The 16,218-nt window shown below is 58.9% G+C and overlaps 1 protein-coding gene across 2 annotated transcripts; it reads right to left on the bottom strand.

The window, feature by feature from the left end:
• Window positions 1-1,846: 1,846 nt before the first annotated feature.
• On the bottom strand, window positions 1,847-14,665 carry TSPO (translocator protein). 2 transcript variants are annotated; one of them, XM_069581743.1, is made up of 4 exons: window positions 14,432-14,665; window positions 5,557-5,767; window positions 2,998-3,136; window positions 1,847-2,280 (listed from the first exon to the last, which is right to left on the bottom strand). In XM_069581743.1, the coding sequence occupies exons 2-4, from the start codon at window positions 5,736-5,738 to the stop codon at window positions 2,092-2,094; spliced, it is 510 nt and encodes a 169-aa protein (XP_069437844.1). In that variant the 5' UTR covers window positions 5,739-5,767; window positions 14,432-14,665; the 3' UTR covers window positions 1,847-2,091. The 2 variants fall into 2 exon arrangements, with proteins under 2 accessions (XP_069437844.1, XP_069437845.1); XM_069581744.1 differs by lacking the exon at window positions 14,432-14,665 and adding an exon at window positions 6,147-7,085.
• Between the last annotated feature and the right edge of the window lie 1,553 nt (window positions 14,666-16,218).

The following is a 16,218-nucleotide window of genomic DNA, read 5'->3' as shown; positions in this document are numbered from 1 at the left end:
GGGTCAGAAGATCCCCTGGAGGAGGAAGTGGCAACCCGCTCCACTATTCTTGCCTGGGAAATCCCACAGACAGAGAACCCTGGCGGGCTACAGTCCATGGGGTCACAGAGTGGGGTATGATTGAGTGTGCACAAACATCCTTTGAAAAACAAGTAATGAGGTGGTGTTTAGGTCTCCAAGTCCCTGGCAGTCTGGGTTTGGGTGCTTTAAACAACTGAAATCTCTCGGTTCTGGAGGTTGGGGTGGTCTAAGGTCAAGGGGCCCCTCTTCCTGACTCGGTCAGCTGTCTTCTCACTGTGACCTCATGTGATGGATGAGAGAGGTTTCTGGGGGTCTCTTAAAAGGGCTCTAATCCCATTCATGGGGGCCCCACCCTCATGACCTAGTCACCTCCCAAAGGCCCCACCAACCAACCTCTCACTGAGGGTTAGGATTTCAGCATGAATTGGAGAGTATATAAATATTGAGGCTGTGGCAGGTCCTGACCTAAAGCTTGATTTCCTAGTAGTTGCTAAGTCGTGTCCAACATGGACTCCAGCACGTCAGACTCCCTTGTCCTTCATTATCTCCCAGAGTTGGCTCAAATTCACATCCATTGAGTCGCTGATGCTATCTAACCATCTCATCTGTCATCCCCTTCTGCCCTCCATCTTTTCCAGCATCAGAACCTTTTCTAGTAAGTTGGCTCTCTGCATCAGGTGGCCAAAGTATTGGGGAACTTCAGCTTCAACATCAGTCCTTCCAGTGAATATTCATGACTGATTTCCTTTAGGATTGACGGGTTTGATCTTCTGGCAGTCCAAAGGACTCTCAGGAGTCTTCACCACCAGGATTCTTCAGTGTTCAGCCGCCTTTATGGTCCCAGCTGTAGTTCCTTTTCAGAGCAGACCCTGGAGGGACCATTATGGAGCTGAGGCCCGTCTCTGTCGTGACCGACACTTGGGAACCTGGGTCCTCACGTGATCCCTGAATCCTGGCTCCAGCACTTAAACCTGGGGGTCTTGGGGATGGAGTTCCCCCCTGCCTGTCCCCGCATCCTGGGGAGGGGATGATGGGAGACCCTAACTCCCACAGGGCAGCAGGGGATGGTCGTGGGTGCTGTCAGCCAGCACAGGGGCGCCCCCAGTGGGTTTTGGAAGTTAAAACATGAAGGCAGAGGCCCCAAAACCCTGGCCAGGGGCCTTCCTGTGTCTCTCAGGTCAAGTGCTCACACCAGGTGGTTCATCAGACGCCTCACTCACAGGGTAGTGATCGCTCCTGCTCGCTCCCGCTTAGAACTTGGCCTAGAGGTAGGGGCTCCAGCAGGACCCTGTGTCCAAGGCTCTGCCAGCCTCACTCGAAACAGGTGTCAGGAGAGGTCATGGGTCACCAGATTTGGGGTCAGGATGACACCTCCCACGTCTAGGTGAGCTGAGCCAGGGAGGGGTTGCCCTCTGTGTACCCATCCCCTCCCTGGGTGTTTGTCCCTGGGGGGCTGAGCCTGGTATTAGGCCTGGCACCCATTCTGGCTGAGGCCAGTGGAGGAGCATGCTTGGGGCCAGAGCAGAGCCAGGCAGTGGACCAGGCCGACTGTGGGCCTGGGCCCTTCAGGTGCCTGGGCTGGACTTCCCGGATGCGTAGAGGGTGGACGGGACCTCCTCCCCAGGCTGGGGGCAAAGGCTGAACCCATTCTCTGCCCGTGTCTGCCGCTCCACCTTGGGCAGGCCGCCTCCTTTCCTGGGAGGGTCGTGAGAGGTGTTAGTCTGCATCCCACGGATGACCCAGCCCGGACACACCCAGCCGGAGGATGAGCCCCTCGCCCTCCCCACGGCCAGGGGTCCCACCCAAGCAAACAGGCCACGGCCAAGAAGTTGAAACACTTTATTTGGTTTATAAAATTCATGTTCCAAAAGCGAGCTTCGAGCAGGGCTGAAGGTGCAGGATGTTGTTTCTGGGGTGGGGGCTCAGCTCAGAGGAGCACCTCTGGAATTGCTGGTAACCCCCTGGGCTGAGAGCAGACAGGCGGCCTGGTGGCTGTGGGAGCCCAGGGACCCCCACCACCCGGCAGCGCCTGCCCCACAGCGGCTGCAGTCCTCAGAGGGCGAGGCGTCCTCACTCCGAGAGCCGCCGGCCGCTCCTCCGGCCCTGGTTGTCCTGCCACATACGGTAGTTGAGCATGGCCGCGAAGGCCAGCCAGGCCAGGTACGGGTACAGTAGGCAGGCAGCCGGCGGGCTCACCTGGCGCCAGGCCATGGCTGTGGCTGCTGCCATGCCGCCAGTCAGCAGGAGATCCACGAAGGCCTGCAGAGATGAGGATGGGGAGGCCTGAGGCACCACGACCCACGGGGTGGTGTGTCCCAGCTGCCCACCAACCACAGCGGCAGAGGGAACTCTCCAGCCACCTCTCTGTGACCTGGCCAAGCCCCGCTCCTGTTCTCTGCCTCAGTTTCTTCATCTGTAAAATGGGAACCATCACCCTTGCCCAACTCTGCCATGTGGAGGGGTGCACAGCATCAGCTCTAAGGTGGGTTTTCCTGCACCCAAGGCCCCTAAGTCCACGGAGCTTTAGAACCCCACAAGGCTTCCTTCATGGAGGAAAAGCAGCTGAGGGGCACTGGTCTGCTAAGAGCTGCTGTGTTCTCTTTGGCCACACCCTGTGGCACATGAGATCTTAGTTCGCCAACCAGGGATCGAACTCAAACCCCCTGCACTGGAAGTGTGACGTCCTAACCACTGCACTGCCAGGGAAGTCCTAAGATATTTATGTTTATTTGGCTGCGTTTGGCTTAGTTGCAGCATGCAGGATTGGTTCCCTGACCAGGGATCGAACCCAGGGCCCCCTGCATTGGGAGCGTGAAGTCTCCCCGCTAAGAGCTTCTGAATGGACCAGGAGCCATGTGCCTCCCCTGCCCCCCACCTTTAGATCCTGGGTCTGGGGGGCTGGGATATGGTACCCCATGTCCCCCCAGGGAGGGGCCATCTCCAGGGACCAGGGAGACAAACCAAGGCCACACTTACCCAGCCCATTTGTCGAGCGCCGAAGAAGAGAGGAGGCCACGCCCAGTTCAGAGCCAGCTGCCCAGCGTAGAGGCCCAGGGGAACCACTGCCTCCTTTGAGAAGCCCCCCAGCTCTTTCCAGATCAGGTAGGAACCATACCTGAAACAGAGGCTACTGGTCAGGGCACCAACAGGGAAGGGGCCAGGGGCCTCCCTGCAAGGCAGGAAGCCACGCTCACCTCTTAGACCACGGAGTGCTGACTCAGGCATGCCCTGCCCCTGACTGCTGTGTGACCTCCAGGAACTTGCTTAACCTCTCTGGGCCCTTGTCTCTCATGGGGTCACTGCAGAGATTCCAGTTAATATCTTGGTGGTGCTAAGGGCAGTACCTGGCTGCCCTTAGGACGGGTACTCGATAAATAATTGCATCATCACCATCAGTGTTGTCAGGAGAGAAGCATGTAGAAGGCATGCAGCTGAATGGGCCTCAGGGGATTGGGGGCTGGGCCTTAGAAGACAAGGATGAGTTGGCCAGGGTTAGGCCACAAAATTACGTAAAGGTTTAGGCCCATATACGGGCTTCCCTGGTGGCTCAGACGGTAAAGAATCTGCCTGCAAAGCAGGACACCCCAGTTCAACCCCTGGGCCGGGAAGATCCCCTGGAGAAGGGAAAGAAAGAAAGTGAAAGCTTAGTTGTGTCTGACTCTTTGCGACCCCATGGACTGCAGTAACCTACCAGACTCCTCCATCCATGGGATTTTCCTGGCAAGAATACTGGAGTGGCTTGCCATTTCCTTCTCCAGGGGATCTTCCCCAGCCAGGGATCGAACCCGGGCCTCCCACATTGTAGACAGACGCTTTACCGTCTGAGCCATTTCTTGCCTGGAGAACTCCCATGGACAGAGGATCCTGGAGATCTACAGTCCATGGGGTCGCAAAGAGTCAGACGTGACTGAGTGACGAACACTTTCAGGGGCATAGCTGAAACTCTGAGTCAGCCTGAGTTACTGTCAACAGTACCCCCAAGGTCTGAGGGGGGCTCTGGGGAGGTAAAGCAGAAGAGACCCTGGTCCTGGGGGGCTCCTAGGACCACAAGGGCAGTGGTACCACCACTGATAACAATAGCTACTGCCCTCCCTCACAGCCCAGCTGGTAAAGAATGCGCCGGCGGTGCAGGGGACCCCGGTTCGATTCCTGGGTTGGGAAGATCCGCTGGAGAATGGATAGGCTACCCACTCCAGTACTCTTGGGCTTCCCTTGTGGCTCAGCTGGTAAAGAGTCCGCCCGCAATGCGGGTGACCTGGGTTTGATTCCTGGGTTGGGAAGATTCCCCTGGAGAAGGGAAAGGCTACCCACTCTAATATCCTGGCCTAGAGAATTCCATGGACTGCATAGTCCATTAGGTCGCAAAGAGTCAGACACGACTGAGCGACTTTCATTTCACTTCTTCCACATCTACACATGCAGGCACCTCTCTGCAAGCATTAGCTCACTCATCCTCATGGTTATGTCATGAGGCAGGCAGGACTGTCACCCCCATCTTGCAGGTGTGGAAACTGAGGCACAGAGGGGAGAAGTGCTCAGAGCTCTTGGCAGGCTGTCGGGAGGTGAGTCTGCATTTGAATCCAGCTAGTCTGAGTCCAGAGGCTGAGCTGTCTACTCTGAGAGGTTTGCCGGGTTCCGCAAATAAAGAGGTGATGCCAGACTGACGCTCTATCGGAATCTCAATGGGGAGGGGAGGCTGGAGCAAGTGAAGGCAGCAACAGTGGTGCCTCTGGACTGGGACGGTGAGGAGAAAGTGGGGCGCAGGAAGAAGAACGGCAGGCCAACAGGGCAGGGCCAGGGGCTGGAAGAGGGTGCAGCCTGGCTGACACTGAGGCAGGCCTCGAGGACCGTCTTACTCCCTTCAGGAGCCTGGGGCATCAGCCCGGTCTCTGCTCCCTTCCCCCTACAGTCCCACTGGGCGGGCACAGAACCTGCGTGTTGGGAACATTGCGGAGGACGGTGGGAAGCTGACCAGTCTCCCGGCTGCAAACCCCACTGTAGCCAGCAGAGTGCGCACTCCCTCACCCAGGGCTGCATTTCCTTGGGCACCTCCCTGGTCTGTCCAGGAAGGCCTGTAGGGCCCTGTGTCCTTGGGAGGTCTCTTTTCAAACGAGGGGTCGTGAACCTTAACAAAGGCAAAGCCTGACCCCAGGCGGATGCCCAGCAAATGGCTACTGTGACTGCCGCTGCTGTCACTGCTATTGATCTTGGAAGCATTCGCCCGCCCACGTCAACTTTACACACGGGGCCGGCCTCTCCCTGCAGTTGTAAAAACAGCCAGAGTGCCAGTACAGGGTTGCCACCCCTTCCAGGAGGCCTCAGAGGAAAGCGTTCGGTTGTGCAACCGACAGGCCTCACAGCTTTCTCCACCTTCACTTGCCAAACAGGGCCGGGAAATGGTGCCCACTTCCCCACCGGCACCTAGAGAGTTCACCTCCGGAGGAGACGCTCGGGCCTCGGGCTTGGGCCTCCCCCGCCCCACCTACCCAGCATGTGGACAGGCCCAGCGCCACGCCAGCGCCCACTCCCACCTACCCCATGGCCGAGTAGAGCGTGCCCCAGATGGGGGCCAGAATCCAGCGGGGCGGGTGCCACGGGGGCTTCTGCAGGCTGGCGTACCAGCGGAAACCCTCTCCACGGATGTACTGGGTGCCCAAGAAGCCCCCTAGACTGGGCACCAGCGTGAAGCCCACGGCGGGCACCCAGGGCGGGGCCATTGCGGCTGCAGCTGCTGTTTCAGAAAGTTCTGAAAGAGAAGACAGGGCTGGAGTGAGAGATGGGGAGGCTCCAGAGTGGGGGGTGAGGGCTCCCCGGTGTTTCCTAAGGACCGACTGTGAGCAGACCTGCAGTGGGTCTGTTACCGGCCCCTCATCCCTCGTGGATTGACCAAGCAATCAATGGAACAGGCAGGAGGTGCGGAAAAGATGTGCGAGGCTGGGGGGTGCTGAGTTCACCCCACAGCCCGGGCGCCCCAGCCCGAGAGCTCCAGGGAGCACACTTCCACCCAAACTCCTGCCCCCACCCACAAGGCTGCCCCAATGGGCAGGAGCCCCCTGGGTGCCCCTGCCCCCTGTCGGCTCCACGTCGGCCCCTGCTCCAGCTACCAAGCCCCTCTGCTCGCTCACCTTCGCCCTTGACCCCGTGTCTCCTGGTAAATGACCCCTCCTCTCTGCCACCTAATTCAAGGCCAGTTTGGGTAGCCTCCACCAAGAAGGCCACCCAGCCCTTCCTCCCCAGGTTGAGTGCTGGTCCGGGCTCTCCGAGGCTGTCAGTCCACACCTGCACCCAGAGCTCCAGGACTTCCCATTCAGTCACTGTCGTTCACGTGACAACTGGTATCAGATAGCTTGGCTCAAGTACTCACTCCCCACCAACGCACCGTGAAAAGTCAGTCACTCAGTAGTGTCCGACTTCTCCCTGAAACCCCATGGACTATACAGTCCATGAAATGCTCCAGGCCAGAATACTGGAGTGGCTAGCCTTTCCCTTCTCCAGGGGATCTTTCCTACCCAGTGACCTCCGGCAAATGATGGGACATCAACATCCCAACCTGGGTCCAGCCCAGTGGGGGTATCTCTGTGTACAGGTGTTGCAGCATCAGCCCACAGGTCTGCCCTGAAATTGCCTCCCCTTTCCTGTGTTCAGAGAGGGAAAGCAGCCTGCCTGGGGTCGCACAGCACTCTGGGGCTCTGCCCAGGTCAAAAACCTTACTGTTGTGGGTGAGAAGGGACAGAGTTTAAGGCTGGTGGAGGCCCAAGGCTGGCAGGGCTCAGGGCAGGAGTGCCGCTACCACAACCCCAGGGCTGGAACGCCCCCCGGGCAGGAGCCAAGGGGATTCAGTCTTCAGACTCGGCCTGTCGGCCACACCCCATTGCCCAGCAGCCCCCAGGTCTGCACTGAGGACCCACCTGGCACCCAGAGACCTGAGAGTCTCTGGGTGCCTGAGAGTCTCGGCACCCTGCGGCCGAGAGTCCAGCCGGCTGGATGCTGGGGGCCAGTGCTGCCTGGAACTGCCATGGGACCCCTAAACCTATCAGCACCCCTGACTGGGCCTCAGTTTCCTCATGACAAAATGAAGGGACCAAGCTCCCGCTCACACACCCTGACTCCAATTGGAAGGCCCGGGGAGTGTGTAGGAGATAAGAAGCCCCGGAGCAGGACTCGGTTCAGCACACTTGCTGGGTAGGGGCTGGGCACCACGGTGGGCGGAGAAGGGACCCAGACCTCAGAGTGGGCGCCCCAACCTGGGGTCAGAGAGAAGAGGGTGCACAAAGGACAGGCAGCACTTTGCCCCAGGACACGGGAGGGGAGAGGGGCCCGAGGCACCTGGCAGGCGGGCCCGCAGGTGCAGAGACGAGGCTGTGCCCACCCGCAGGCAGCGGGGAGCCCTCAGGGCACCGGGTGAAGGAGGAAGGCTGACAGGGCAGCAGGGCAGCTGCTGGCCAGGAGATGCAGAAGCGCCCAAGAAGCAGAAGTAAGCTCAGTGCCCAGCACTGGGGACTGCAAGGGATGGGTCAACCCCGCAAGTACAGCTGGGCGGACTCTAATAACATGACAACTGTCCTTAACATTCAGCGCAAAAAGCAGAATATAAAATAGACGACAGAATGATCCCAATTTTAGCAAAAAATAGATAACATGGATACGCATCTTAAAGACGGACCTCCCTGGCAGTCCAGTGCTTAAGACTGCCTTCCAATGCAAGGGGTGCGAGTTCAGCTTGCTGCAGGGTGTGGCCAACAAAACTTTTTTTAATGTAACAAGCACGTGAAGATGTTAGCAGCCATCATCCCCCTAAAGCGAACACCTCCTGGGAACCGCTGTGAGCCCAGCCTGAGCACCGTCCTTTCAGACCCTGAGAGGGGCCCACACCATCTTACGCCACCTGCGCATGGACCCAAGGTGCCAAGGGCGGGGGCAGTTGCCCAGGGTCCCTCCACAAGCAGGTAGCTCGGGAGGCTAAGGCCCACGCTCGCCAGCAGGACTTAAGATGCTCTGTTATCGTTTTCCAAAATGTCTATACGGAGCACACTTTTAAACAGTCGGCCACATGCCACAACTAAAGATCACACGTGCTGCGACTAAGACCCAGCGCAGCTAAATAAATAAAGAAATATTACGAAAAAATAAAAGGAACCGTCAGAGGGTGCTAGGCATTCGGCAGATTCTGGCTCCGCCATCCAGTGAGTGAGTGCTCCGTCCCTGGGCCTCAGTTTTCTCACCTATGGAAGGGGGCCAGTGAGCCCACCCCACCCCCCACCACGATCGCTGCACAGGTGAGTTGTGAGGATAAACACTGCCCGGGGCTGGCTCCTGAGAGGTGAACCAGCCCGTGTTTCTCCCCCGACCCTCTCCTGCCCAGCCCTCCGGTTTCCAGGGGGCATGGAACTGTTCCTGGGGCGGGGGTGAGGATCTGATCTCACTACAGCACGAGGCCCACCTCTGCCCGGTTCAGGAGAGCACTGGCCCAGTGCTGGCCCCGGGGGACGTGGAGCCCGGGGACCCAGCCTCCACGGTGTCACTTCAGGGGAGCCCAGGCCACCTCGGCTGCTTTCTCGTCTACACCACCGGGCACAGCCCCGCTCAGCCCGTTTAACAGATGTGTTGAAACCACAGTCAAGTGGCAGCCTTTGGGCAACCATAACGAGCTGCGTTCAGGGCCTGAGGGCTCCCCTGGACGGTGACGTGGGCTGGGCAGGTGGGAGGGCTTCACCCTGCACTGACTCTCACACACAGACAGGGTCACTGAGGCCTAGAGGCCCAGGGGCAGGCTAGGGGATCAGACCCTGAGCCAGGCCAGAGCTCAGGCCTCCACAGGATGACCGTATAAGCCTTTGCCCAGGACAGTTCCAATGTATGCCCACTTTGTCCCAAATGAGTGCCCCTCCCCAGGAGTGTCCCTTTTACAGATGACCAAGGTTAATGCCACCAGTGTAAGACACGTGTCCCGGTTCAGAGAGGTGGACACACTCAACGTGGTATTCTTGCCACAAATGCAAACTCTGATCCAGTCACAAGAAACTGTCAGGGTCCCGGCTGGAGGAACATTTGACCGCATACCTGCCCTGCCCTCTAGCACTCTTGAAAAGGGCCAGGTCACGGAAGGCAAGGGAAGAAGACAGAAGGATGCATCACTGACTAAAGCCAAGTAATAGCTAAGCAGAAGGTGGGATCCTGGGCAGATGGTGTTCTGGGCCAACGGATGGCGTTAGCAGCAGTGTTACCAACAGGGTGTGAATTTCCTGGTCCGGGAGGGGAAGCTGGGTGAAGGGTGTGTGGCAACTTTGTACTACCTCTGTAACTTTGCCTAAGTCTAAAATTAGTCCAAAATAAACATTTTTAAAAAGAGTATCCTGCTTTGGACACAAATTTGCATCCCCTCCTACTTGTTTCTCCCTACATTCATCACAGCATCAGTCCCTAACCTCCACCCCTGGCCCCAGACGCCCCACCTGCCACCAAGGCCCCTCAGAGCCTCCTGACCATTTGGTTTTTATTTCCTGTTGCTTGTGATTCACTGAAATGAAAGGCATACACACACAAGAAACCATTTTAAAGTGCACAGTTTGGGGGCAATTTCATACATTTCCAATGTTGTGCAACCGTCTATATTAAGCTCCAAAATATCTCCATCACCCCCCAAAGGCCCCAGCACCCATGAGCAGTCCCTCCCCGGTCCTCCTGCCCTCAGCCCTCGGCAACCACCAGGCTGCCTCCTGTGTCTACAGATTTGCCTTTTCTGGACATCGCACCTAGACGGAACCACGCAATTTGTGGACCGTGGGGTCTGGCTTCTCCCACCGAGCGTGTTTTTGAGGTTTATGAACATCGTGGCCTGTGTCCATACTTCTCCCCAAGGTGTCGTGGGCAGGTGTCACCGGTCACAGCTCCCAGCCGGTGCCCAGGCTCCCAGCCAGTGCCCAGCGTGCCAGCTGATGGGGCTGGAGAGCCCATCACCCTGGCCGCTTGCTGAGCAGAACAAGCAGAGGCCCGGGAAGGGGTGCTGGCTCTCCCAAGGCCGGGGTGACGGAGCACGGCTTGAACCCCACTTCTGCCCGCCTGTTTATCTATGCACCACTGGACCAAGGGGATTAATGGGTCTGCCCAGCCCCGAGGTCAGAAAACAGGTAGCCCAGATGCCCATGTGGAGACAGTCCAGACAGGGAGCTTCCTGAGGCCTCATGGGGATGGCCAGGATCTTGAATAACCTGATTAGGGGAGCCACCAGGCTGAGTCATGCTGGGCTGGGCAGAGCTGGGCGGGGCAGCTGGCCCAGGCAGGCCTGAGAGGGATCCACTCTGTGATGGGGTTGTAGTTCAGTTGCTCAGTCCTGTCCAACTCTCTGCGACCCCATGGCCTGCAGCACGCCAGGCCTTCCTGTCCTTCACTAACTCCTGGAGTTTGCTCAAACTCATGTCCATTGAGTCAGTGATGCCATCCAACCATCTCATCCTCTGTCTCCCTCTTCTCCTCCTGCCCTGAATCTTTCCCAGCCTCAGGTCTTTTCCAGTGAGTTAGCTCTTTGCATCAGGTGGCCCAAGTATTAGGGTTAGGGACCACCAGTGGTCAGGAAGGGACTCAGGCAGAGGGGCAAAGCCACCCACCTGTCCTTTATTTGCTTCCATCAGACAGTGACTCAGAGCCCAAACTTTGGCTCCGTCTCCAACTTTCTTGGTGAACTCAGGCCAAAGCGCCACTTTGGGCCTCAGTTTCCCCTGACACCAGGTGGGTACCACTGGCCCTGCCTGCTTCATGGGGTCATGGGGAGGCTCAAGTGAGGGCCAGGCAAGCGAGGGGATGGAAGGGTCAGGGTCGGGGGCCATGCGTCCCTCCAGGAGAAGACCCAGCCTCATGGCGCAGACCCAAGGCTGAGAAAATGTCAGCCAGTCACCCAACACTCGGGGTGAAAATGCTGAAAGGCCTCACCCTTGAGGCCTGAGGCCACTGAAACCACGACCTAGAAAGGCAAAGCAGAGCGCTCAGGCGCTGGGGTCAGGAGAAGGCTCTTGGCCTCTGGGAGTGAGCAGGGTGGGGAGGAGCTTGGCGGAGGCCCAGGCTGGGCTCACACTGGGTCAGCATTGCTCCACCCAGCTTCACAGAAGCCACGGGGGAGGGGCTAGCCACCTCTCAGCTCAGCCCACACAGTCTCGGCCTCCATGGTGCACACCACTCTCCAGATGAGGAAACCAAAGCTTGGGCATCACAGAAGTTTCCAGATCTGGGTGACCTTGAAGCCCACACCACCCATCCAGGCCCTGATCTGGGAGCCTGCTGGCCTTAGCTCTGGGTCTTACTGGCCAGTCACAGCGAGGGCTGGGTCACCTCCCCTCCACCAGCCTCCTCCTCCAGCCTGACAAGGCCTGCTCCAAAAGTCTGCCAGGTCCAGGGCTGTGGGGTAAGCCCTCAAGCTCCTCCCACCCCACCTCAGCCACTCCACCCTCTGCCTGCACGCCAGAAGATTCTCTCGGGGCCAACAGCCTCACTGCCTCCAGCCTCAGGGCAGCGTCCCAGCCCCCAAGAGGCATCAGGTCCTGACTGGGCCCGTGGGCAGTAGTTTCAGGATGAGTCCTCCCGGCCCCCCTGGGCCGAGACCCGGGGTCTCCGGCCCCAGTGATGCTTCACTCCAGGGCTCTGTGTCCCCGTCTGTGAAGTGAGGGTCGAGCCAGTGGGCCTCTGGAGGAGCCCTCTGCTCTCTGAGGCCAGAGACAGAAGGGGACAGAAACTGCTGCCCAGAAACGGGCAGAGTTCTGCCGTTTCTCTGCTCCCCACCCCCAGCCTGTACCCTCCCGGGCCTTATCTTTCCTGCAAGCCACCACTGATGGTCCCAGGGACTTGTTTTAAGACTCTCCCCCCACCTCTTTTTTTTTAATGACTCACAACTAATCCTCCTCATGATAACCTCTGTTCATCTTTTTCATTATGAAAATATCCAATGTAACAGACCAGACAGTTCTATAAGATTCTGCCTGCAGCTGGAAACCTGGCCTGTGTGGGATGGGGGCGGCGGGGGCTGGGGGTGACAAAAGGGAATCTGCTTTATGGAGAATGACTAATTTTTTAAGGCAGAGTGCATACACAGACATTGCCACCACAATCAAAAATAAGTCACAGGAAATACAAATGACAGACAGATTCAAAAATGAAACCGGGAAAAAGCGAAAGTGTAGGCAGCAGAAAGTAGGCTCCCCCCGGCAGCGCCCCCCACCCCTCCTCTCCCCAGCAACCCACTGTCAGTGGCTTCTGGTTTCTGCCAGATCCAGCCGGATACCATTCAGTCATGGGCGGGCGGGCAGGCACGTGTGTGTACACGCATACACACCCAGACACACTCTGCAGGCAGAGAAAGTGGCCTCTGGGCTTGCACTGTGGTGGCGGCAGGCCTCTGCCGTCGGACCACGAAACCATCTGAGCCCCAGCTGCCCTGCTCTGAGCCCCTGGGCCAGGTCCTGGCTGAGCGTGTCAGGCCCCTCTCTGTTCAAAGGCCCCCTTGGGCACCTAGGACTCCCACTGAGCCCCTCTCTGGGGGTGCTGAGCACCTGTCTCCCTGCCCTCCGAAGAGGCTGGTCGCCTCCCCTCCCTTCCTCCCCAGCACCTTTCCCAACCCAGAGCTACCGGGCAGGAGTGGACCCTGCCTCCTGCTGCCCTGTGTGGGGTCCCCACACGTCACAGAGATACGGGGGCCCGTGACCTGGTGTGCCAGACACCTTGGGCCATGCTTCTCGTCCGCAGCCTCCTCCCTGGACATGACCCTTTTGGAACAGCCTCGACCCCATATCCTCAGGGAAGGCTAGAGCCCTGGTCCTCCTGCCATTCACTCTGGAGCACGTGGCCAGTACCAGGGACCATCATATTTCACCAGGCCAGCGGGGAGACTCCCAGCCCAGGCCAGGCCCTGGGGCCTTTGCCAGGCTGCTCCGGCGCTCAGCAGTGTGTCCATAGCTGGAACCCCCGCTGTGAGCAGACAGGGCAGAACAACCCCCAAGGAAGAACCAGGCATGGTTCTCTTGACACAAGAGAAACCATTTTAGGACTGACCTGTTTCATGATCTAAGCCTGGCCGGGGTGCTTTGCCCTTGAACAGATCCCGGTAATAATCTTAAGGGAATGAATGAACAAACAGGCAAGAGAAGTAACAACTGCAAAGATAATAAGTCAGTTGTGAAGACTCTCAGTTGTTTCCGTGGGGAAAGTTGGCCTGAAACACGTTTTTTTTTTTTTTTTTTTTTTGGCTGTTTTGCAGAATTTCATCCCCACCCTCGCAATCCCCACTCCCAGCCAACAGATCGACTGGAACCTAAGGAACAAGAAGTTGACCTTTGCTGATCCCTTGTGATTTCAATCAACAGAAGCTTGGACATTGCTGAGCTTTGTCCCAATTCTATGAATTCTATGAATTCACCTCCACTCAAGCCCCTTTATGAATACGCATGGATGCTTAGCTGCCTGCAATACAGGAGACCTGGGTTTGATCCCTGGGTCAGGAAGAGCTCCTGGAGAAGGGAATGGCTACTCATTACAGTATTATTCTTGCCTGGAGGATTCCAGCGACAGAGGAGCCTGGCGGGCTACAGTCCACAGGGTGGCAAAGAGTCGGAGATGACTTGAGTGACTAACACACACAGTTTTGCTGTAGGAGGAGATGCTGCTTTGGGAAAGCTGCAAGACGCTCTCCTTAGTTGTTGCAAGTAAGAAATCCTTCCTTCTCCCCATCTTTGCTTGGTTGTACCTTTTGGCTGGCCACCCACCAGAAGGCAAACCCAGTCATCGGGAACACCAGGACCCCTGCCACCAGGGCTCCCAGCTCCCAGCTCTTTTGCAGGAGGGGCAGCTCACAGCTGGGGGGTCCTGCCCCCACCAGGGGCGCAGGCTACAGTCCACCTACACACCTGAGCACTGGACACGGGGACCTAGGCACGCGGTTCTAAGGCTCTGGGGGCCTTCTGGCTTTGAGCAAATGACTTCCCCTCTTCCGCCTGAGTTTCCCCCGGTGGAAGTGGGGTGTCTCAAGTGGATCGGGAGCACGAGGGCTCCCTGGCGTTTTGTGATCTTCAAGTGCCTGGCTCTGCCACTCCCGCCCTCTGCGGGACTCCCCGGCTCAGCTAGGGGATGGGCGGGAAGCAGGGGTGTCTGGCCCCGGGCGGGGTGCGGGAGGGCCGCGTTGCCCAAGGCCCTCCTCCCGCGCCCCTCATCTCTCCAGGATCCCGAAGCGCAGGAACGCGAGCACGGAGGCCAGGACTGGGGTCCCTGCCGCCCCGGCCGCCCCTCCGGCCAATCCGGGTCAGAGTGCTGCCCCGCGGCCTCCTGCCGCAGCCTTCCCTCGGACCCCGCGCCAGCTGGCGGGCGATGTCGGGGGTCGCTCCCCACCGGGGCCCCCTTCCCGCCACCCCCTTGGCGCCCCGTCCCCACTCACCAGCTACGACGAGGACTCGGCTCCGGGAAGGGCACTGAGCGGCGGGAGGTGGCGGCCCTTCCCGGGGCCCGCCCGGCCCCGCCCGCCGGGCCCCGCCCGGCTTGGCTGGAAGCCCGGGCCGCGCCGCCCACAGCCCCGCGGGTCCGGGCGCTCCCGCCTCCGGCCGCCGCCTCCCCGGGCGCCCTCAGCCCCGCAGGTCACCGCGCTTCAGCCTCCGGCCTCTGCCTCCTCCGGGCGCAGGCACGAGCGGGTCTCCCGGCCGGGGCTCCTTCCCCCGGTGGCCGCCGCGCCGCGCAGACTCAACCGGCGCTGCAGGCAAGTCCCTTCTCTTGAGCCTCATTTTTCCCGTCTGTAAAATGGGGCGATAGAGGCAACCGATCTCAGAGAAGGGAACTGCAGTCGCCTCATGGCAGAATCTTAAACAGCTTCCTACACAGCCGCCCTGGGCCCCCATCTCTGGAGGAGCACCCCAGTTCCTTTAGCTATTGCCCCAGGACAGGAGGCAGAGCTGCACTCTGAGTCTGGGCTTAGCTGCCTTGTCGCTGGCTCGCTCAGCCTCCATCCCCTCATCTGTAAAATGGGCCCAGCGGGGTGGGACTGGGGATGCCAGGTGGTAATACAGGAGACCACAGACGCTGGACATTCAGTGGGCATCACAGCCCAGAGGTGGCCTCCAGTTTGCCAGGGTCACTCTGATGAGAGCACGTCCAGGTCTGGACCTTGAGCACCTCACCTCTTCATCTGCTGGTGCTGCTTAATGACTGCAGCCCCAGGCCTGTCCTGGCCCCCTTGGGGAACTCGACCTGGCAGGGCCCCCGAGATGGCAGAACCACAACTGCCCACAATGGACACTCGAGGCAGGGAAGCGGGGGGCAAGGTGGGCTATGCCTGCTTCCCCAGGGCTGGGGTCTGGTTTTCCTAGGCCCTGGCATTTCTGCCTTCATGGGCAGCCTTTGACTGTGTTGATCTAAAGACAAGGATGAAAAAAGGATAACATTCTCCTCATCTTTTTCTTCTGATTTTAAAAGAAATTACATTTTCCTGGATCCCTCAAAGTACTGGGGCCAAGGCATTCCGGCTGTTGTTTCTAATGAAGTGGATCTGGCCACGCCTCCCAGCAAGCCCTGGCCCTCTTCCTGTAAGGAGGTGCCCAGTGGCTTGCCCCGGAAGCCCTGTGGGGGAGGCATCGCAGCTTTCCTCCAGCCCAGCCCTGCCTGCATGCAGGGCTCCAGGCCCATGGGGGAGCCTCCTGGTAGACAGAGATGTCTATTCCCAAACCCTTGCTGCACAGCAGGGCTGGGGGTGGGAGGGCAGAAGAAACATACCCGGCCCCTCCTTTTTTATAGAGGAGACCCTACATTGCAGAGGGCCAGTGGCTGCCCAAGGGAGTCACACGCGGGTCCAGATGAGATGTGGGTGCCCTTCCCGTGCCGGGAAGCCTCCCGTTAAATTCACCTCCCTCTGTCCAATCCCAGAGACCGCACCTGAGCCCGGTCTGCTGTCCTCCATAGCCGGCCCCCAGCTCCTCTCTTGCCCCTTCCACGCTCCCACCCCAACCCCAGCTCAGGATCCTCTGCGGCGCCCACTGCCTTAGGGTCCAGTCCAAGCCTTTTACCTGACGCTCAAGGCCCCGACTACCTGACTCTGTCCCACCTGCATGCCTGTGCACACGTCCCCTCATCCTGGGCAACTCGACGTGTCCAAGACTGACGGCTCCAACACAAGCAAAGCCCAGTCAGTCCGGGAAGGAGGCATGGAAAACACCCTCCCAAACCCCAGAGAATGCT

Source organism: Ovis canadensis, chromosome 3, assembly GCF_042477335.2.
Source record: "Ovis canadensis isolate MfBH-ARS-UI-01 breed Bighorn chromosome 3, ARS-UI_OviCan_v2, whole genome shotgun sequence".
NCBI lineage: Eukaryota > Metazoa > Chordata > Mammalia > Artiodactyla > Bovidae > Ovis > Ovis canadensis.
This window is presented reverse-complemented; position numbering and strand designations above follow the sequence as displayed.